The sequence below is a fragment of the Netta rufina genome (genome assembly GCF_964035555.1).
Source record: "Netta rufina genome assembly, chromosome: 5".
Classification (NCBI taxonomy): Eukaryota; Metazoa; Chordata; class Aves; order Anseriformes; family Anatidae; genus Netta; species Netta rufina.
Window position 1 is genome coordinate 57,963,812 of NC_140128.1, and position 17,762 is coordinate 57,981,573.

At 39.4% G+C, this 17,762-nt stretch overlaps 1 protein-coding gene across 1 annotated transcript in view; it reads left to right on the top strand.

Annotated features, from left to right (window-relative positions):
- ESR2 (estrogen receptor 2) overlaps nt 1-15,358 on the top strand; it is a gene marked incomplete at both ends in the record, with an annotated part of 30,988 nt that extends 15,630 nt beyond the window's left edge. Inside the window, 5 exons of the mRNA XM_084287632.1 lie at nt 3,449-3,748; nt 8,861-8,999; nt 11,178-11,311; nt 12,900-13,074; nt 15,169-15,358. Coding sequence (XP_084143758.1) covers nt 3,449-3,748; nt 8,861-8,999; nt 11,178-11,311; nt 12,900-13,074; nt 15,169-15,358 — 938 coding nt within the window. The remainder of the gene's footprint in view (nt 1-3,448; nt 3,749-8,860; nt 9,000-11,177; nt 11,312-12,899; nt 13,075-15,168) is intronic.
- Nucleotides 15,359-17,762: the final 2,404 nt, after the last annotated feature.

The window sequence follows — 17,762 nt, forward strand, 5'->3', positions numbered from 1 at the left end:
TGGAAGTCACAGCCACTGACCTCTCTGTACATAGAGCACCCTGATACCTTGGTGTTTCCTCGTTCTGTCTCCAGCTGAACTTTTGTTCCAGTTTCTTAGCTTACTGCTGACCTTTCCTCTTTGTCTTCCCTGATGGAAAATATTTACATACTTTCTGTTCATGATGTGACTTCAGTACAGTTTGCAGCCCACTGTGCCATTCTAATGTTTTTCTGAAGCTGACAAAGCACTTTAAGACTTTCCTCTCTCTTGACCTTCGTACATTAGTCCAAAATGAGGTTTAGCACAGAGTTCACTACATCTTCTGTGTGTCGTCTATGCCTTGCTGTCCTTTGACTCTCTCAGGAAGAAAAGGATTTGTCCATAGAGATGGCTGAAGAAATCCCTCTGTGACTTGTGCAGTTCTGCTGGTAACCTTTTTTTGTGCGGGGTTCATCATCAAGGCTGACTTCATAAATCTACCATGAGATAACGTCTGCAGCTCTGTCTCTGGTGGTGTGTTATCCTTCACTAACTGCTGTTTAGCTTCTCTGGCAGCTTGTAGCTAGATTAGATTCAGCTAAACTAAGGCTATTTAGTTTTGCAAATCACTGTTTTTTTCCTTCAGTCTACTCTTTGTGTCAGTACTCAAGCCATTTCATCCTACCACAAAGGACATGAAGACATCCTTGCCCACTATGTTGCAGACTTTAAGCCAGTACTTCTAGCTGGTAATGCTTCTTGCTCCAAATGCCTCATTCCACTTGGGTTCCTCCATACCCAAGGTCCCGTTGTTGAACCAGCTTTGCCAGTTTGTCTTCTCCACTCTCTTTTCTTTCCACGTAGCAGGTGTTCTCTAATTTCCAGAACTTCTTTAATACTCATTCTGTTCTCTTTTACATCTGAGGCAATTCATTGAACAGGCAGCAAGCAATGTTTGTAACACTGTGCAGCTGAAAGTTCCACAACCTTAAAGTCCTGGCAGACTTTTTTAGACCTTTTCCATTTTGTTCAGTGCCTTCAGGTTATACCTGACTGGCCTTTGCATCTCATCCTTCTCACAGGTTGACTCAAATGGTGCTTAACAGCTGTTGAAGATGAGACAGGACTATGACCTGACAAGCCATCACACCTGGGGAACCTCTACCACTGAGACTGCATTCACTCAACATCTTATTTAGCAGTATGAGCCTTGTCAATAGCATCTGAATATTTTTTGTGAATCTGTGTGCCTTCACTTCTTCTTCTATTTTTACTTTTTGCTTATATTTGAAACTCTCAGTTGGCCAAATGAACCTAAATGCCAGAATTTCATTGTCATGTTAGAATTTATGCAACTCATGTTCTAATATATCTGATGACTGTAGATGAAGAATGGTAGGAGTTGCTGAGTAAGGTAGCATGAAAAAGGGGAAGCTGCTACATTGCTATGTCCCTGGGTCCAACTAATAGCGAGTGTGAACACGTATTGCCATTACCAAAACCACACAATGCCTGTATCCACAGCCAGCCACACTCATCAGCAGACAGAAGATCTAGCACTCATGCAAGCACAAGCAGTGGGAAATGCATGTATGTATACAGTATGGATCCTTCCAGCAGCTGGGTTTAGACACTCTGTCAGGTAGCTCACCCCTACATTCTTCTCAGCTGGTGGTCTTTGGCCATAAGAGACCTTCAAAGTCTGCAGCCTCACTCCACTCACTGGTAGTTATCCGTTCTCCCACACAGTTGGATTCATACATTATGGATACCTCCAAAAACAGGCTTTAGAAAATCAGTGTTATCCAGTAGCCTTTGGTTACTTCGGTCTTCCAGGTGCCTTGTGCACAAACCCTTGCACATATACAGCATGCAAGCAAGTGTCTGGCAGCTGGTCCAAACCCATGGCCCTTCTGGTAGCTGACATCCAGATCCTCTGGTCACGCTAGTGCTTGGCTTGGAGTTCATGGTCCCTACAGCCCTTCTTGTTGACTTATCTGGTGGGTGTCATTCATGGACCATGGGCTTGTTCTTTGATAACCCTGAGAATAGCCAAGTCAGGGTGCTTGTTGGCATTGATCACGTTGTTGGGATTTTTCCACCTTCATCATTCCTCTGCTCCTTTGCCTTCGTGTACTTTATGGAGTAAATATTAGGGAATGAATTACCTATCCTAATAAAGAAGAACCAGATTCTGTGACTATGTTGAGAATTCTGAAGGCAACACGCCAAAAAAAATCATTAATTCTAGTAATGTCAAGATAGCAGTACTAGATGAAAAGATGCCTTTGTAACTTACAGGACTGAAACCAAATGAGGCAACCTCTTATTATACTTTTAGGTCTTCATGATCTCTACTAATGCAGTAATAAATGTTGGTCTAATATAGATTTATGCTACCAATGACATTTACATGTATATGAAAATTCAACCTTGGAGTATCATTTGTCAGTAGAAGAGTTGATGGCTAGCACAAAAAAAATGACTTCTGAAAGAATTAGAGGACAATTTAGCAGTGATATTGAAAACATTAAGTGCTAGAGGATTCCAGCTATTTAGTAAGTTAATATTTTTAAATATCTTGATTTTTAATATTGTGAAATCTTGTATGTTAGTTATTGACAAGGATTATTTGTATATAAGTAAACATAAAAGGAGTGATGGAAGCAGAAACCATGGCTTAGTGTTTTAGCAAATCCCCCAGTGTTTTTGCAGAGTCTTTTAGCTTCTTTGTATGGCAGCTCTCCAAAGACAGATAACTGATCCTAGCAATAATACTGATAGGCAGAGAATGTTTGCTGTTGTGTTAATGAAAAAAAAAATAATAATTCTGGGAATTAAAAACCTTTGTAAAAGGACTGTTCTGTGAAACTGAAATAGTATTCTTTAAGCAAAGCTCCAAAAATGGGGCTTGCTCCGTCTAGTTGTAGATATCTGAATTCACTTGGAGGAAACTCCCACTGGCTTAACAGGACATACAGAGAAGACGGGTCACCTCACTGAACACCCAGCTAGCAGTGAGGAACAGCTGTGCTTCTGGGTGAGGTACTTACACTGTGTCATGGCCCAAATTGCCCAAATTTAGAGTTCTTTTTTTTTTCTTTTTTTTTTTTTTCTTTTCCAATTGACATCTAAAACAGAATTTTAAAACCAAAGTAAATGGCTGCCTTTAATTGCATTTGAAGACTTGATTTATCTCTCTTGATGTCAATGAGAATTTCCCCAGGGACTTGTAAAGTGGGTTAACTGTAAGTGAATAAACATTTATCTTGTTATTTTTTCTTCAGTAGAGTAAACCAAAGCCTCAACTGAAGTCAGTGGAAGCAAAGTTAGGTCAATGATAAATGCTCTAGAAAGTCTGAAACTTGATGCTTCAGGCTAGAACATCCAATATTAAAGAGTGTTTTCCCTTCTCAAACATTTTAATTTGTATAATGCAACACTGAGAGAAATATACATCAATGCAATCATGTTCCTCTTGTGTCAGGCTCAAGAAGAGAACGTTGTGGATATCGCATCCTGCGCCGCCATCGCAATTCAGAAGATCAAGTGCATTGCATTAGCAAAACTAAGAAATACAATGAGACGGCCACCCGTGTAAAAGAGATCCTCCTCAGCACGGTCAGTCCAGAGCAGTTCGTTTTAACTCTACTTGAAGCTGAACCTCCCAATGTTTTGGTGAGTCGTCCCAGCAAACCATTCACGGAGGCCTCCATGATGATGTCCCTGACAAAACTGGCAGACAAAGAGCTGGTTCATATGATTGGCTGGGCCAAAAAAATTCCTGGTAAGGATTTCAATCTCTTTTTTGTTTATTTTATTCAATGCCTTGACAGTATAGCACTGTGAATGCGTGGTATGAAGGTCTTAGGTTTTCTATCCTATAAAAGTAATGGAGAAATTATAGCTCTTGGTAATTCACTTGGAAGTATTTTGAATCAAACAACCTTACCAACAATTTGATATTTGCTGTTAGCCAAATACTTACTCAGTTTTCTAAAAAACATAGTTGGTGTTGCGTGTAATTTCCACCTCATCAACTATAAATGCCTGATTAATCTGATTAAGGATATTCATTAAAAGGTGTATTAACTAGATTGATATAGAAAAAAAAAGTCAAATTTTTTCCTTGAATCTTATTGAAAGGTTTCTGTTGAAGTTGGTGAAAACTGCTGTGTATCCAAGCACTGAGCCTCTGCAATTGCTTCAGCTGACATAGTTGGTACACAAGAGCTTCAAATTGCTAAGTGGCACATAGTATCGATCTCAGAATTATTGTGTGCACTCCTTCAAAACAACAATCAATAAGGATGCTTTGGGTTGTTGGCAACACAAAGAACATGCACTGAAGTGCAGCTACATGTGTTACTGCCTTGAATGTAGCCACTCTCTAATGCAGCCACGGTACCCTGGCAATGTACCATTTCTCTCCTTACAAACTGAAGTAAGTGGTGAACATGTACAATTTCTTCTCCATGAAGGGCCCACTTTAAAACAGCCATAATAAAGAATAAAAGACAGAGTAAAAGCAGCCAGAACGTGGAGAAGATAGCTGGCAAAGCTGTGTGGAAAAAATTGCTGGCTGACATAGACTAAACTGTAGACCATAGCCATTTAGTAAGAGCTAAGGTGGCCAACTAAATAGTACTGAGCTAAAAGAAGCATTGAATAATTGACAGAGACACAGCAGTGTGGAGCTTAATCTTTAACTTCAGATATAGTGCTCTGCTAGGAGTGATCCCTGCAGCTATGTGCACCTTGCATGGCTAATGCATTCCACAGTGCATCTAGAGGTCCTAAGCCCACGGATGTCTGGAATGAGGGGTCAGAACAACGTGGTCTTCCCTCAGATCTTATGCTGAGGGCAAGCAGAGTGTGCCAGCATGTGCCCACGTCTTGTTACTGTGAGCAGTGCTTGCTACTGCTCAAATACATGCTCAGGAAGACATGACAGTAACCCTTATATCTAGAAAAAAACACAGTGCACACATAGTACAGGAGTTCATCTTCATGGGGAAAATGTTGTACACTCCTGAAACTAAGAAATTAGGATAAGGGAGGTATATGCTATTTCAGGTCCAGGTGGAGGGCCTGAAGATGCTACCAGCTCCAACTGTTGGGCTATATCTGCTCCTTGCAGAGTCTCCATGGCTCAGCCACTGTGCTGGATTGTCCAGGTGTGATATATTTCAGGTGTGCAAATTCCAGTTTAGTTGCTTGGGCATGAGAATCCTAAGCTGTGTTGGCCATTTGTACAGCGATAGTGGTTTTGCTGTTAACATGGAGTGCTTTAAACTGAGTGTCAGAATCCTTAATTCTTATTTTCCCTGAGTTAAGAAACAGTGCAAATAACCATCAAGTAAGTAACTGTAAGGGTAAAAATGGTGTCTATTGCTATAATTTATTTTCTGATTAAAAAAAGTTGAATAATAAACACCATTTCAGAGGACTCTGTATAGTTCTATTAGCCTGATAGGAAGTGAATTGGCGGGGGGGGGGAGGGGAAGTAATACAGGGAAAACAGTTTTAGGAAATGACCTGATTTTAAGCAATATTTGAATAGGAAAAAACCCAACATCTATTTACAGATTTTTCTTCGCTTATGTGTTGTTTTTTTTTGTTTGTTTGCTTACTTTGAACTATGTCAGTTTAGAAAAGCAAACAAAAATTTTAAAATTGTAATAATTATTTTTAAAAAATTGTCTCCAAGCTAACCCCAACTTTGACGTTGATCACTTTTAGCTTGTTTTCAACTTACATCAGAAATAAAACAATTTTCTTGGCAATAAAAGAATTGTATGAAAAAAACCTGTTTAAGCAATCATAACCCTTCAAAAAACAGTTCCTGGGAATGTTGACGCTTTATCGTGTATGTTTGTTTTTTCTGATCACTCATGTTACACAGAACAGAAAAAAACATTAGGTTAGAATAATGCCGAAAATAGATGTGACATTTAATATGTTCCCAATCGTGAATTATATTACAATATAACACGGCATTTAGAGCATCTACATGAATGTGGATTTATGTATTTATTTTTCCTTAAAAGTGATTATGATGACTAAAGCTTAGGACATAAAATTTCAGTTTTCAAAATTCCTCCCTGAAGCTAATCATCTAGATCCATGCTCTGTTCCATGGAGTCTTAGGGGAAAAAAAAAAAAGAGTTGTTGACTAACAGCCCAATGCGTTGTATTTTTACTTTCTGTAAAGCTGAATATTTGATATTGTATCTGTGTAGTAAGAAACTCATTTTCACTCCTAAATTATTATTGAACATTATTTTGACAGTGAAAACAAATGTGTTTTTTTTTTTTTTTCTTTTTTTTTTTTCCCCCTTCATATCCTAGTGCTATATATGTAAGATACTGGTATTAGTTTTGTATATAAAGGAAAGATAAATGTTTACATATATATTTTTTCCTTATGTAATGTTTAGTCACCTTCTTTTATTATGAATCTTACTCTGTGACTGTATTTTTGACTGTACTTTCTGCTTATTGGATTGATTTTTTGTTGTTCAGAAAAATAGAAGGCAATACCTGGATCTTTTTTTTTTTTTTTTCTCATTAATTGCAAGGATTTTAATTCAGTGTTATCAGTGGGAGGAACATAACCTCTATAACTGCCTTTTACTTTGTTGTACTAGTGTAAGAGAGTTGAACAGAGTTCATAGCTGGAGCTGTACTGCTAATCGATAGGATGTTGTCATAATATTGAAGTTTGGATTCATTATGCAACCTGGTTTGTTGTTGGCCGGAGCAGCGTGTCTTTTGATAGTTACTACACATCCAACACTTTCTTCTTTTTTCCTGTGCTGTTGTGGCAGTCTGTCTTGGTAGTTTATATTAACGGATTAGATATAATTTAAAGGACATGATTTAAAGGACATGTACTACAGTCACAGAAAAAATGAGCAATTTAATGTACTCTGCAGCAAATGAAAAGGGACTTTAGAGACTTTGAAAGAAGCTGTAGTGATAACGTGCTGTCCTCAACCTTTACAACATGATGGTTATGAAAAGAAAGGGGATGGTTCTAATAGTTGTGCGCAACGTTCATAAATCTTGTTGGGGCTGGTAATGCATATTTAGCAGGTGACATCTGGGATAAATCTGGATCTCTAATTAGCTGTAGATTGAAAACTGGGACTTGCTCTGACAGCTCAACAGAGATTTGTTTTTAAATCCAGTAACTGGTTGTTTATGCTAGAGAAAACAGCACACGCCTGTGTAACTGTTTATTTCAATAAATCCCTGAAATATCTTTGGGCTGTAGTTTCCCAGGAAACCATCACTGTCAGTTTATCCTATTCACACTTCCATGAGTATTTTTCTAACAGCATTTTTTAAATTATGAGAGTTTGGGTCTGGCAGATAATCTGCTGTTGGCTGTGAATTCTGTAGTAAATTCTGTGACAGTGAAATCCACGAGGGAAAGTACAGCTCATGGGCTCCTGTTTACTCTGCTCATAAAATAAGGAGTAAGGCTATGGATTTTGAAAGGCAGCACTTCCAGCAACGAAGAGAGAGTAAGCATTACCCAGTTTATGTCAACCTGAGGATGTCACTAACTGTCTTCCAGGCTAGTAGTTTAATAAGATGAAAATATATGGAACATTTGTATAAATCACCGCGAGCAGGTTCTGTGACAGCACAAACGTACTGTGTGCTTTTTAAGACTTCAGACAACTGAGCTGCAAGAAACCTGTTCCCATGGCCAGCCTCTGTAATGATTTTTCACTATTCAGAGACATAGACGCCAGCTCATCTAAAAGTGAAACACCATTGCTAGGAGCTAATCTTAAGCCTCTCTGCTTTGAAAACTTTGGCCTGATCTTAGTTTTGAACAAAGGTGTGGTTTGGCCACTGAGCTGGTCTTCATCATACCTGGGTTTTATTCCTTGGCTGCCTGAGCAGTCTGCTTTCCTGCTTGCCTCTTGGTAATTGACACTTTTCTGTTTTCTGTGAGTTTTTCTTGGCTTTTTTTTTTTATATATATTTTCCTTGTGTGTGCATTTTGTTTCTCTTTATTTGACTTCTATGAGTCTTTCCTAGCAGTCTTTTTTTTGAAGGAGGCAACAACTTTCTTTCTCTTCTGGCCATGTTGCAATGTTATCTGACACTTGCTATAAGAACAAAATGCTGGAACAGGCTTACGCATGGTTTTCCATTAATTCTGTTCTTGCTTCCTTGTGTGTGGAGGCAATGGAGACACTACTACCTTCATCAACTACTCTTGTTTGTTGATTGTTTTTTTGTTTGTTTTCCTGGTTTGCTGCAATTTTGGGGAAGGGACCCATGAAAGTGGTGGGATGGGGTTAACACCTATTTACAAAGAGGGTGATAACACAGTGGCACCAAGATGTGGATTCTTTCAGGGGCAACCAACAAACCCAGAAACATGTCTGTCTTATGAGTTAAAGCAAATAAACCAACAAACCCCCCTGCAAGCAGCAACCATATACATTATGGGAAAATAATGGTCTATTTTGTTAAGAGTCCTCTGTAGTTCACTGCAGTTGTCTCTAAGAGGTGTGAGTTTTGTGAGTGATTTCCCAGTGCTTCTCAGAAGGCTGTGGGACCGTCAGCTGAAGAGGTGCCCAGGCATAAGGCAGGTCTTTGGCTTTCACTTGCATGTCAACAGCTGTACAGGAGCAATTGCACTTCAGCACTGCTCTGGTTTATTTCAAACGTTTTGCGGAAGGTTTGACAAGGATAATCACAAATATTAATGTTCTCTTTTGAGATGGCAGCATGAAACTTCTGATGACAGTGTTTCCTTTTCTGGCTTTCTTCACAACTCATGTTTCTTTTTGTTTCTTATATACTCAGTCTTCTTTATAAAAACAGAGATGTAAATAAGTTGATTTAATTGATGCTGTTTTCATCATTTTAGGCTTCATTGATCTCAGCCTCTACGACCAAGTGAGGCTCTTGGAGAGCTGCTGGATGGAAGTATTAATGGTGGGTTTGATGTGGAGATCAATTGACCATCCTGGGAAACTAATTTTTGCACCAGACCTTGTACTAGACAGGTAAGAGAAATAAACTTCTTGAGGGCACTTCAGCTGGCATGTGTGGAGGGGGGAGGTGTGAACAGTGAGAAGAGGACAAAATATTGGAGATGCTGTTAAAGGTTTATTTAACAATGTCATTTACTTGTATTCGTAACAATAATGACTCGAGGCTTCACATGCTGAGCATAAACAGTGACAGTCCACTAGTTCCTCTAGCACATAACGGTGTTCAGTATCTCTATTTTTCACTGTCTTTGTTGGTTTTGGTCCTTTTGTTCTAGGACTCTAGATGCCAACATTGCAGACACACCAATATAATGTGCTACATTGTCAAACAATTTCTTAGAGCTGATAGGTTTTCTTCCCCAGCTCTCAAAATAAAAAGTAGGTGTGGTTTCAAGCCACATTTTAATTATTTTATATATTTGTTTGTTTTTTTTTTTTTTTTTCCCTGTCCTTAGTGCAGACTTCATAGATAGCTACAATAATGAGCTTTGCAGCATTAGCCAAAAGGGATTAAAAAAAAAAATAGCTTGCACTTCAGCACTGAAAGGTTTTTATTATTTTTTTGCAAGCTAAATCAGGTTGTTTACAAGTTTAAAAAATTATTTCTCCATAACTATCTACCAGCAGGGAAGAATAAGGATTAGTAAAGATGTTTTTCTGTAGCACCTTGGTACGTATTTGATCTGGGCTTAGTAAAAAGTCAGGGAAACAATCCACTCTATTGGCTAGGTATAAAATATCTCTTAACCTCTTCAACCTGGTGAAATTCATATCTGCACCAATTCTGTGGCTCGAGCTAAATAATAATCATCATCATAGATACAGAAAGCAAAATGGGTTAGTAAGAGAAATAAATTTGATTTAAAGAAGGTTTGAAGTAAATTGTGATTTGCTCATATAAAACCCAATGCAAGGACATGCTAGATTGTTCAATGCAATGATAAAAAATTGCTGAAAATGTATGACACAGTTAGTTCCTCAGGAGCTAATATGAACTGAATAGAGCAGGCTTATTTGATACATTCCTTCATCTCTGCAAGATACGGCTGGGTGGGAGCTAGCAAGCATCTGGGCATTCTGTAATTTTTTTATTTTGTAAGACCTGCTTATGTGAAACTCATCTGTAACTTGGTCACTTTTATCTTGGCTGAACTTGAGATAACATTCCCCAGGTAATCTTAGTAGACAAGTATTTCTCTGATGCTCATGCCCTTGTCTTGAAACCAGCAGCTGCCTGTCCTCCTGCAAAACTCAGTGTGCTCCTTTGCCAGAGGCACAGGGGAAAGCAAGCAGTATTCAGGCAGCAGCCTCTCTACGGGCAGTACTTTCTACATCTGGTTTGTGTTATCTGCCCGTGCCTGCCTCACAGCCTGAGGGCTCAGCGCCTTCCTCTAGGGAGCCAGGAGAAGTGTGTCTCATGGTAAAAACATCATTATAAATAATCTTGTATTACAGATAGTGCAAGAAGCATCCCTTTGGGGTCACTGTGTCATAGAGTTTAAATGTTTTTTAAGTCCAGCACTTTTTAATTATTATTTTTATTTTTTAAAATATGAATCAGTAACTTATGTGGTTTAACATTTCTGCTGTTTAATTTCAAACCCATTGGTATAGCTTCTGGTATTTTTATTTATTTTTTTTCTAATCATACACAGTGTGTTCTGAAAATGGTACTGATTCTAACATCCAAAATGGAGAAAGGTGCATTCAGCAGACGCTGCCTTATTATTACAAGAAATTTATTTGGGGGGGGGCCTTTCTTATTTATTAGGCCCCTGTCAGGTACAAACGAGGATGTCACAGGTTGTGGTATTAATTTCTGGTGAAACAAATCTGGATAATACTCAAGAAGGTGCTGTGCTCTGCCCGGTACTACATAGTTGAAAACTAATTATCCAAAATTATTTTGTCTGTGAGGTTAAAGCCTCTTAAAGAAATGCAGTCATACTTACTTGTGGTCAATCCTGCAAGCACTTTAAACACTTTAAAGAGAAAATTAGTTTCTTAGAGGTGCTGACCTTTTATACCAGTGTAATTTTCCATTTAGATTTCGTGACAGAACCTTTTGAATTCTCCCAAAGATGAGATGGATAGGCCTTTGCAGCCTTCTTTGTGCTATGACTTTTATCTGTCTGAGTCAGAGTTCCCTAATTCTACTTTTTTGGTAACATTTTAAATGTGTTTCCATAGGGACGAGGGGAAATGCGTAGAGGGAATTTTGGAAATCTTTGATATGCTCCTGGCCATGACCTCGAGGTTCCGAGAGCTGAAACTGCAGCACAAGGAGTATCTGTGTGTCAAGGCAATGATCCTCCTCAATTCCAGTGAGTACACAATTGCCTCTGACACTCACCAAATTATACTTATTTCAGCTGTAGCTGGGAAATTATTCTCTAAAAATGGCAGAAATATCAAATGCAATAAAGCCATTGAAAGAGAAAAATAGAGAGGGACTTCTTACCATCAGATCATACAGATTTTTGCTCAAGAAACTTCTAAGCGATACCGTTTGCTGAATTTAGTGTCTATATCCTGTTCTAAAGAACCGAATAAAAGACCTCAAATTTGAAAAGCTTCTCACATGGTGGGGTTCGCGACCCAGTCTGTGGGTATGTCCTTTTCAAATGTTGATCCCTGGTGATCAAGGAGAAATTTTGCTCAGATCTCTGTAGATCCTGGTCGTGGGTAGTGCAAGCTCTTCAAGCCTATTCTGAATTCTAATAAAACTAGTTACTCAACTGAGTGATGATTAACTGTGCTTAGATATTTCTATTTAATGGTAATTAATTAGTAAAAAGTAATTGAATGTACTCAAACAGTTCTGCAAGATGAATTTAAGGACAAAAGGTTTGCTTTGCAGCCTTTTACACAAGGCAACTAGGAATGTGTGTTTGCCCACCTTTAGGCAGTCTGTAGTAAAATCATTTTAGTCTCCAAAATGTTTTGCAATTAATGTTGTCAAAAAAAAAAAAAAAAAAAGCAAAACAAAATAACATCTATTTAAAGAAAGATTATACTCTTTACATCTACTGTTTCCAGCAAGAAATTTCTGCATAACTCTCAGCAAGATTCTGCAGGGTGGTAGTCCAGCTGTTATCAGACTTGTTTATAGACAGATACCACTATTTCAGTCAACAATAAGGCTGTTTCTTTTTTTTTGTTATTTACCAAAAAAAAAATATAAATAAATAAAAGATCATCAGCCATGTTTTTTTTCAAAGCTTCTACTCTTAAAAAATAAAATCTCTCTAACTGACAAATTATATCAGTAATACTACTGCATGTTTCCAGACATTCCTAGTGGAGAGTTCTTCCTTTCCCCCTCCTCACTCTCCTTTTTTTCTGCTTTTGCTGACTTTTAAGGTCAGTGCAGGCAGGTGTTGTACAGGCACCCTGGCAAGCTGTGGGGAGCCTGTGTCAGGCTGGGTCAATGAGCACTGTCTGTCTCTGTGTTCTCCTCCCTCCCTAGGATATAACTGAAGAAGAAAGTTTTGTTTTGTTTTGTTTTGTTTTCAGCAAGAAGGGATTAGAGCAAGCATAATGCTATAGTTCATGATAGAAACAAAACTACACAGCACAGAGTGATTCAAAATAAAAAATCCTGGAGAATGGAGAGCACAGACTCTGAGAGCATCGGGCTCAGTCAGATTGAAGAGTCTATGTTCAACACGTTGTCTTGGGAGGATCTGGGAGAGTTATTCAGTATGCAATTGATGTAGATATCAGATTTGGACAAAGGGGTATAAGTTGAAGCTTGGTATAGTAGATGAAGTGTTGTTTGTATAGTGCTGGGGCTGGGGCTGTCGGGAAATGGAACTTCTCTGATCCTGAGAAATGTTATTTCAGATGAAAATTCACAATCATAACTTTCTTCTTCCTCACGAGGAGTATTTCTCTCTCTTCTCTGCCTAGGCATGTTTCCCTTGTCAGCAGAAGAACCTGAAAGCAACAGGAAGCTGCATCACCTGCTCAATGTAGTCACAGATGCTTTGGTGTGGGTTATTGCAAAGAGTGGAATCCCCTCCCAGCAGCAAACAACTCGTCTGGCCAATCTGTTGATGCTACTCTCTCATGTCAGACATGCAAGGTAAATTTTACAGAACATATGTAAAGTGAGTCTCTGTTTACAGCAACAAAGTAAGGCTTGAACTCTGGAGCACTCCTGAGGGACCCTGGTATTGCTGTTCATCTCGTTTCATTGTAAGACAATCCTTTCTCACTAGACAATATACTCGAGTGTTGGCTGGCGCTCAAAATGTTGTGTTAATATTAAAATGCTCTCTTAACTATATTGCTTGAAGTCATTCCTGTGTACCTGCCTGAAATATTTAACAATAACAATACAAATGTAGCCTTCCAATATAATAATAATGATAGTAACAATAACAACAATAATGTTGATGATGATGATGATAATAATAATAACAATAATAAACAAACATAAAACACCAGCCAGAAGCCAAAAATCTTCTGTCAAAAAGAAAAGTCACTTTCAAACTTGAGCAGAGGGAAGTTTGGAGGAGCAAGGTGTACAAACACTGGGCACAGTGTTTGTCCGAGGCCACATTTGCCATGTGTCCCAGGAGCAATGATCAGTTCTCCTATTTGCATTTTTGCGAAGTGTCACTAGAGCAATGCCAAGCTCCTGCTTTCCCTATGGGAAGTGGCCCTTCCTCTCCCTTCCAGCTCCTGGACCTCCTTGAATTGCTTCTCTTTGCTTGCAGTACAGCAGTCTCAAGTCCCAAGGGCCCTGCTAACAGATGCTTTAATTTTCAGGCTTTGTCATCTTTGAATTTTTTGAATTTGAATTATTTGAATTGTTACCCTGAGACCAGCTACTCATGAAGCTGTCTGATGCCTTGATCGTGGAGCATGTGTCCAGGGAAATCTTTGTGAGGGTCCTGAGGTGTGAGGCATGCAAAGAGAGGCAGGGACATTGCAAGGGCATCCACCTTTTGGATGGGCTTCCTGAGAGAGGGTGGCAGCAGCGAGAAACTGACTGTGCTGAAGGCAGCTTGTAACAGCCAGATTTTCAACTGGTGGCAAGTTTGAGAGCCAGCCCTAGAGAGGGCATCAGCACCACCTGGAGCTGAGCTCAATTCATAGCTCTGATGAGCTGCTGTGTGACACTGCATCAACAGGGGCTCTTGTTCTGGTGTGGCATGAATAAATGTCACAAATCTTTGCAAAATGTGGATCTTTTCTTATTGAAATGAGAGCTTTTATGCTATGCCTGCCTCAGCTGAAGTCTGGAGACTACTTGTTGTGGCCCATCTCCCTTACATTGCTCAGCACTGGTCAGTCAATTATAGACCATTCTGGAAATAATTGATGCTCTCAGCCTGGATTGCCAAATGGTGCAGACCTCATGAACTGGGTGTAGGAGGGGGTCCTTTCTTTCTTCCTTGCCATTAATATATTTATAACCCATGAATTGCAGCGGGACCTCATTTTTCTGGAAGCATTGCCTCCCTCCCAATCCAAACCACTTGCTCAGCTATTTGCTGGCCAGCAGCTGCTATTTCCACTGTGATTAATTTGGTGCACTTGGTTTTCATCCTCAACATCTTGAGTGTATCTGAGTGCACATACACTTCCAACCACAATATTTCAGTGATAGCCATCGTTTGTCAATCCAGACAACAATACTGCCACAGTGTTCAAGCTAGCAAGGTGTCACTGTACCTTACTATACGACAAAAACAAACAAACGAACAAAAACATTTAAAGCCTATGGCCATCTTCGGGATCTAACACTGGCATGCAGAGGGAAGAAAACTACTTGAAGTTAGCCAGCGTAGTTTGGTCTTTCTTCTCAGCCAGTCAGGAGAGGTAGGTGGTCACTACATAGTGTAAATTCCCCTTTTGTTTATAGCTGCAGTGTGTGGGCCTCCCATATTTACGGCATCAAAGAAGCTTTCTCTTTTATTTCAATAGGGTCGATACACCTGAATTATTTTCTGAAGTCGCTTTGTGTGGGGCAACACACTTCTTGGTTCTCTACAGTGTTGGGATGTTGTTACTGTTGGTAGTGCCGAGTGATCCCAGGGACTACAGCAGATAAATTTCTTAATTCCCAATAAAAAAACAAAAGGGACTCTTGAAGCCATGAGTGTGTTTTCCATCTCTGTACTGTTAAGACCCAGATTGCTGAGCTTTTTTTTCCTGTTTTTCTTCACAGTAACAAAGGAATGGAGCACCTGCTGAGCATGAAGTGTAAAAACGTGGTGCCGGTGTATGACTTGCTGCTGGAGATGCTGAACGCGCACACCCTGCGGGGGCAGAGGAAGTCCCCAGTCACACACCCGGAATTCGGCCCCTTAGAACAAATGGAGGCTGCGGACATGCTGCGCAGCGGGGCCACCCAGTAATTCTGCCGAGGCCTGGAGATGTGAAGCTTGTTCAAAGCTATGAGAGAAAACGAAGCCACTGTGATGGGACTGCTGAAGTGTGACCAAGCGCGAGTCCTCGTCTCTTCTGGATTTACACAGGGATGTCCTGGGAAATGCTTGTGAGACGTGCACCTCCCTCCACCCGTGTTTCTGACATTGTAATAGCTGCACTTTTATAGTGCCTTTCCTGAGACTCTTAAAAAGCACCTTATGAAATTAAGCCTCAGAACAGTCCTGCAAGACAGGAAATTACCGCCTCTCTTTTTTAAAGGCAACTGAGACAAAGCGATAAAGTGACTGATTTAAGATGACAGATTAAGTCTGTTCAGGGCTAGGGGTCAGGACCCAGGGCTCTGTCTCCCAGACCAATACTTTTAAGCACTGATGAGATGATCTCCTCTCTCAGTGTGCGATTGTATGAGTGTATAGGAGCATCATTTGGGACCAACCTGCTTACCTGTGTGTGCTGATCCCTGGGGAATGCCTGTTTTGCAGTGGATCTAGATAAAGTGCTGAGATGTGTACAGTGTAAAGGACTTTCTTCTATTCTTAAATATGCAATGGCTGCAAGGGCCTTCATTTGAAGGCCGTTCAGAATAGCTTCTAGGGCCAGTTTAGAGCCTCTTCAGTAATGTAAAGCCAAGCTTATGTTTATATTCTGTGAGCCTGTTCTTAACACATTATTATGTGTGTATAATTCTTCAGTGCTTTACACAATGACCAAACTGCCTACTTATTTCAGTCAGTGCTAACCTTTGAAATGTGTTTTGTCTGTGAGATTATTATGTTGTTTTATATATTTATTAATGATGTTAAATCTATTATAATATTTAGGTACAAAAGGTTGCTCTGTGAATATTAACTGTTTGCATTTGTATATGATCTGCTAACCAGGGCTTGTGAAATCAGCTAGAATCAGACTATCTTCCCTCTCCTTCTGACTAGCCTGTGGAATTACGTCCTGCCCAGCCAAAGCCTCCCACAGCAAGGGTCAAGGCAGGGGACTGGAAGCTAAACTGGGGCCTGCTTTTGCCTGCTTCCCTCGGGTTTGCTGCCTGCTCGTTTTCTAAATGTGTGACACCTTAAAGTGTGCTTTTCATATTTTGTACAGGATCCTTCAAAGAGTAGGAGGCTGATAGTTCCAGCACTTCCTTTGCTTTGCAACTGTGCTGACTTGTTTGCCTTTCACTTTGGATGCAGGCTTGAGCCTCCCTGTTGTGCTGATTTCTGCATGTGTTTACAATGCACTGAGCAAAAAATAAAAAAAAAGGAAATAGCTCAGTAAAGAGCAGGATGGCATCGTTCATTCTGACAACTGTCAATATTGCATTTTGGTGTGAGCTAGAATTGCAATCATTGTAAATGGTATGTTTAAATAAAATACATGCATGTTCTGGGCATTTCAGGTATGGTGAAATTAAATTGGGACCACCCCAAAAGTCTACTTTGAGCCTGTCTTTTGGATTAGGGACTTGGCATTGTATGCCATCTGCATAGTTCGAATATTATCCAAGCCTTTGATCCTTGTGTTTTTTTTAAAGCCAAGGACGATATTTTTTTATAGGAGGGGCATAAAGGATTTTCAGTAAGTTGCGCAAACCTGTCGTCTTGTTTTTGATCTTGTACTATAACAGATGCTGCTGATGGTTGAAATTTTTACTAGTTACCTTTTTATTGTTTTTAAGAAATGTAATATAGCAGTGCCCTTTCAAAAAAAAAAAAAAAAAGTGTAAGATTTACTACAAAAAAAAAAAAAGGAAACAAATGTAGGTACAGTCTTGAATTCATTGGTACCATGCTCATTTTGAGGGATGTTCAGCTGTGAAGCAGACATGTTTCAGTGTTTCTTGGGCTTGATCACCTTCTGGCCTAAACGCCTCTTGTGTTGCTCTTTCTCTGGTTTTCCTTCCCTTGTGTAATCTTTGAGTTTAATACAATTTTTCAAAGAAATCTTCAAGTGATTTTTTTTGTTTGTTTTGCTTTAAAAGTGCTGAATTTATGTGCAATCTTGAAACACATGTCATAGGAAATGGGAAAGAGTGGGTGTAAATCATAACATTAATTTCCAAATGAAAATTTGCACTGGATTGACGTAAAAGGGCGGTGCTGCAGCTTCATGCCACACTGTGATTCATACATGCTGCTACAAGCACAGTGTAAAAAGGAAAATGATGTGATTTTAAGTTTTTTTTTTGTTTTGTTCTGTTAAATATTTTATTTTATTAAAAGTTACTAGCGGTGGTTTAAAACGGACAAAAGCCAATAGCTGTCAAATCTCTGAATTAATGTGACTGTGTTCATATCTGGGCAAAGAGAAGGTGTATGACTTTAAAATGGCACAGCAGATAAACAAGTAGCCTGGAGAGAAAAAAAGGAATGAACA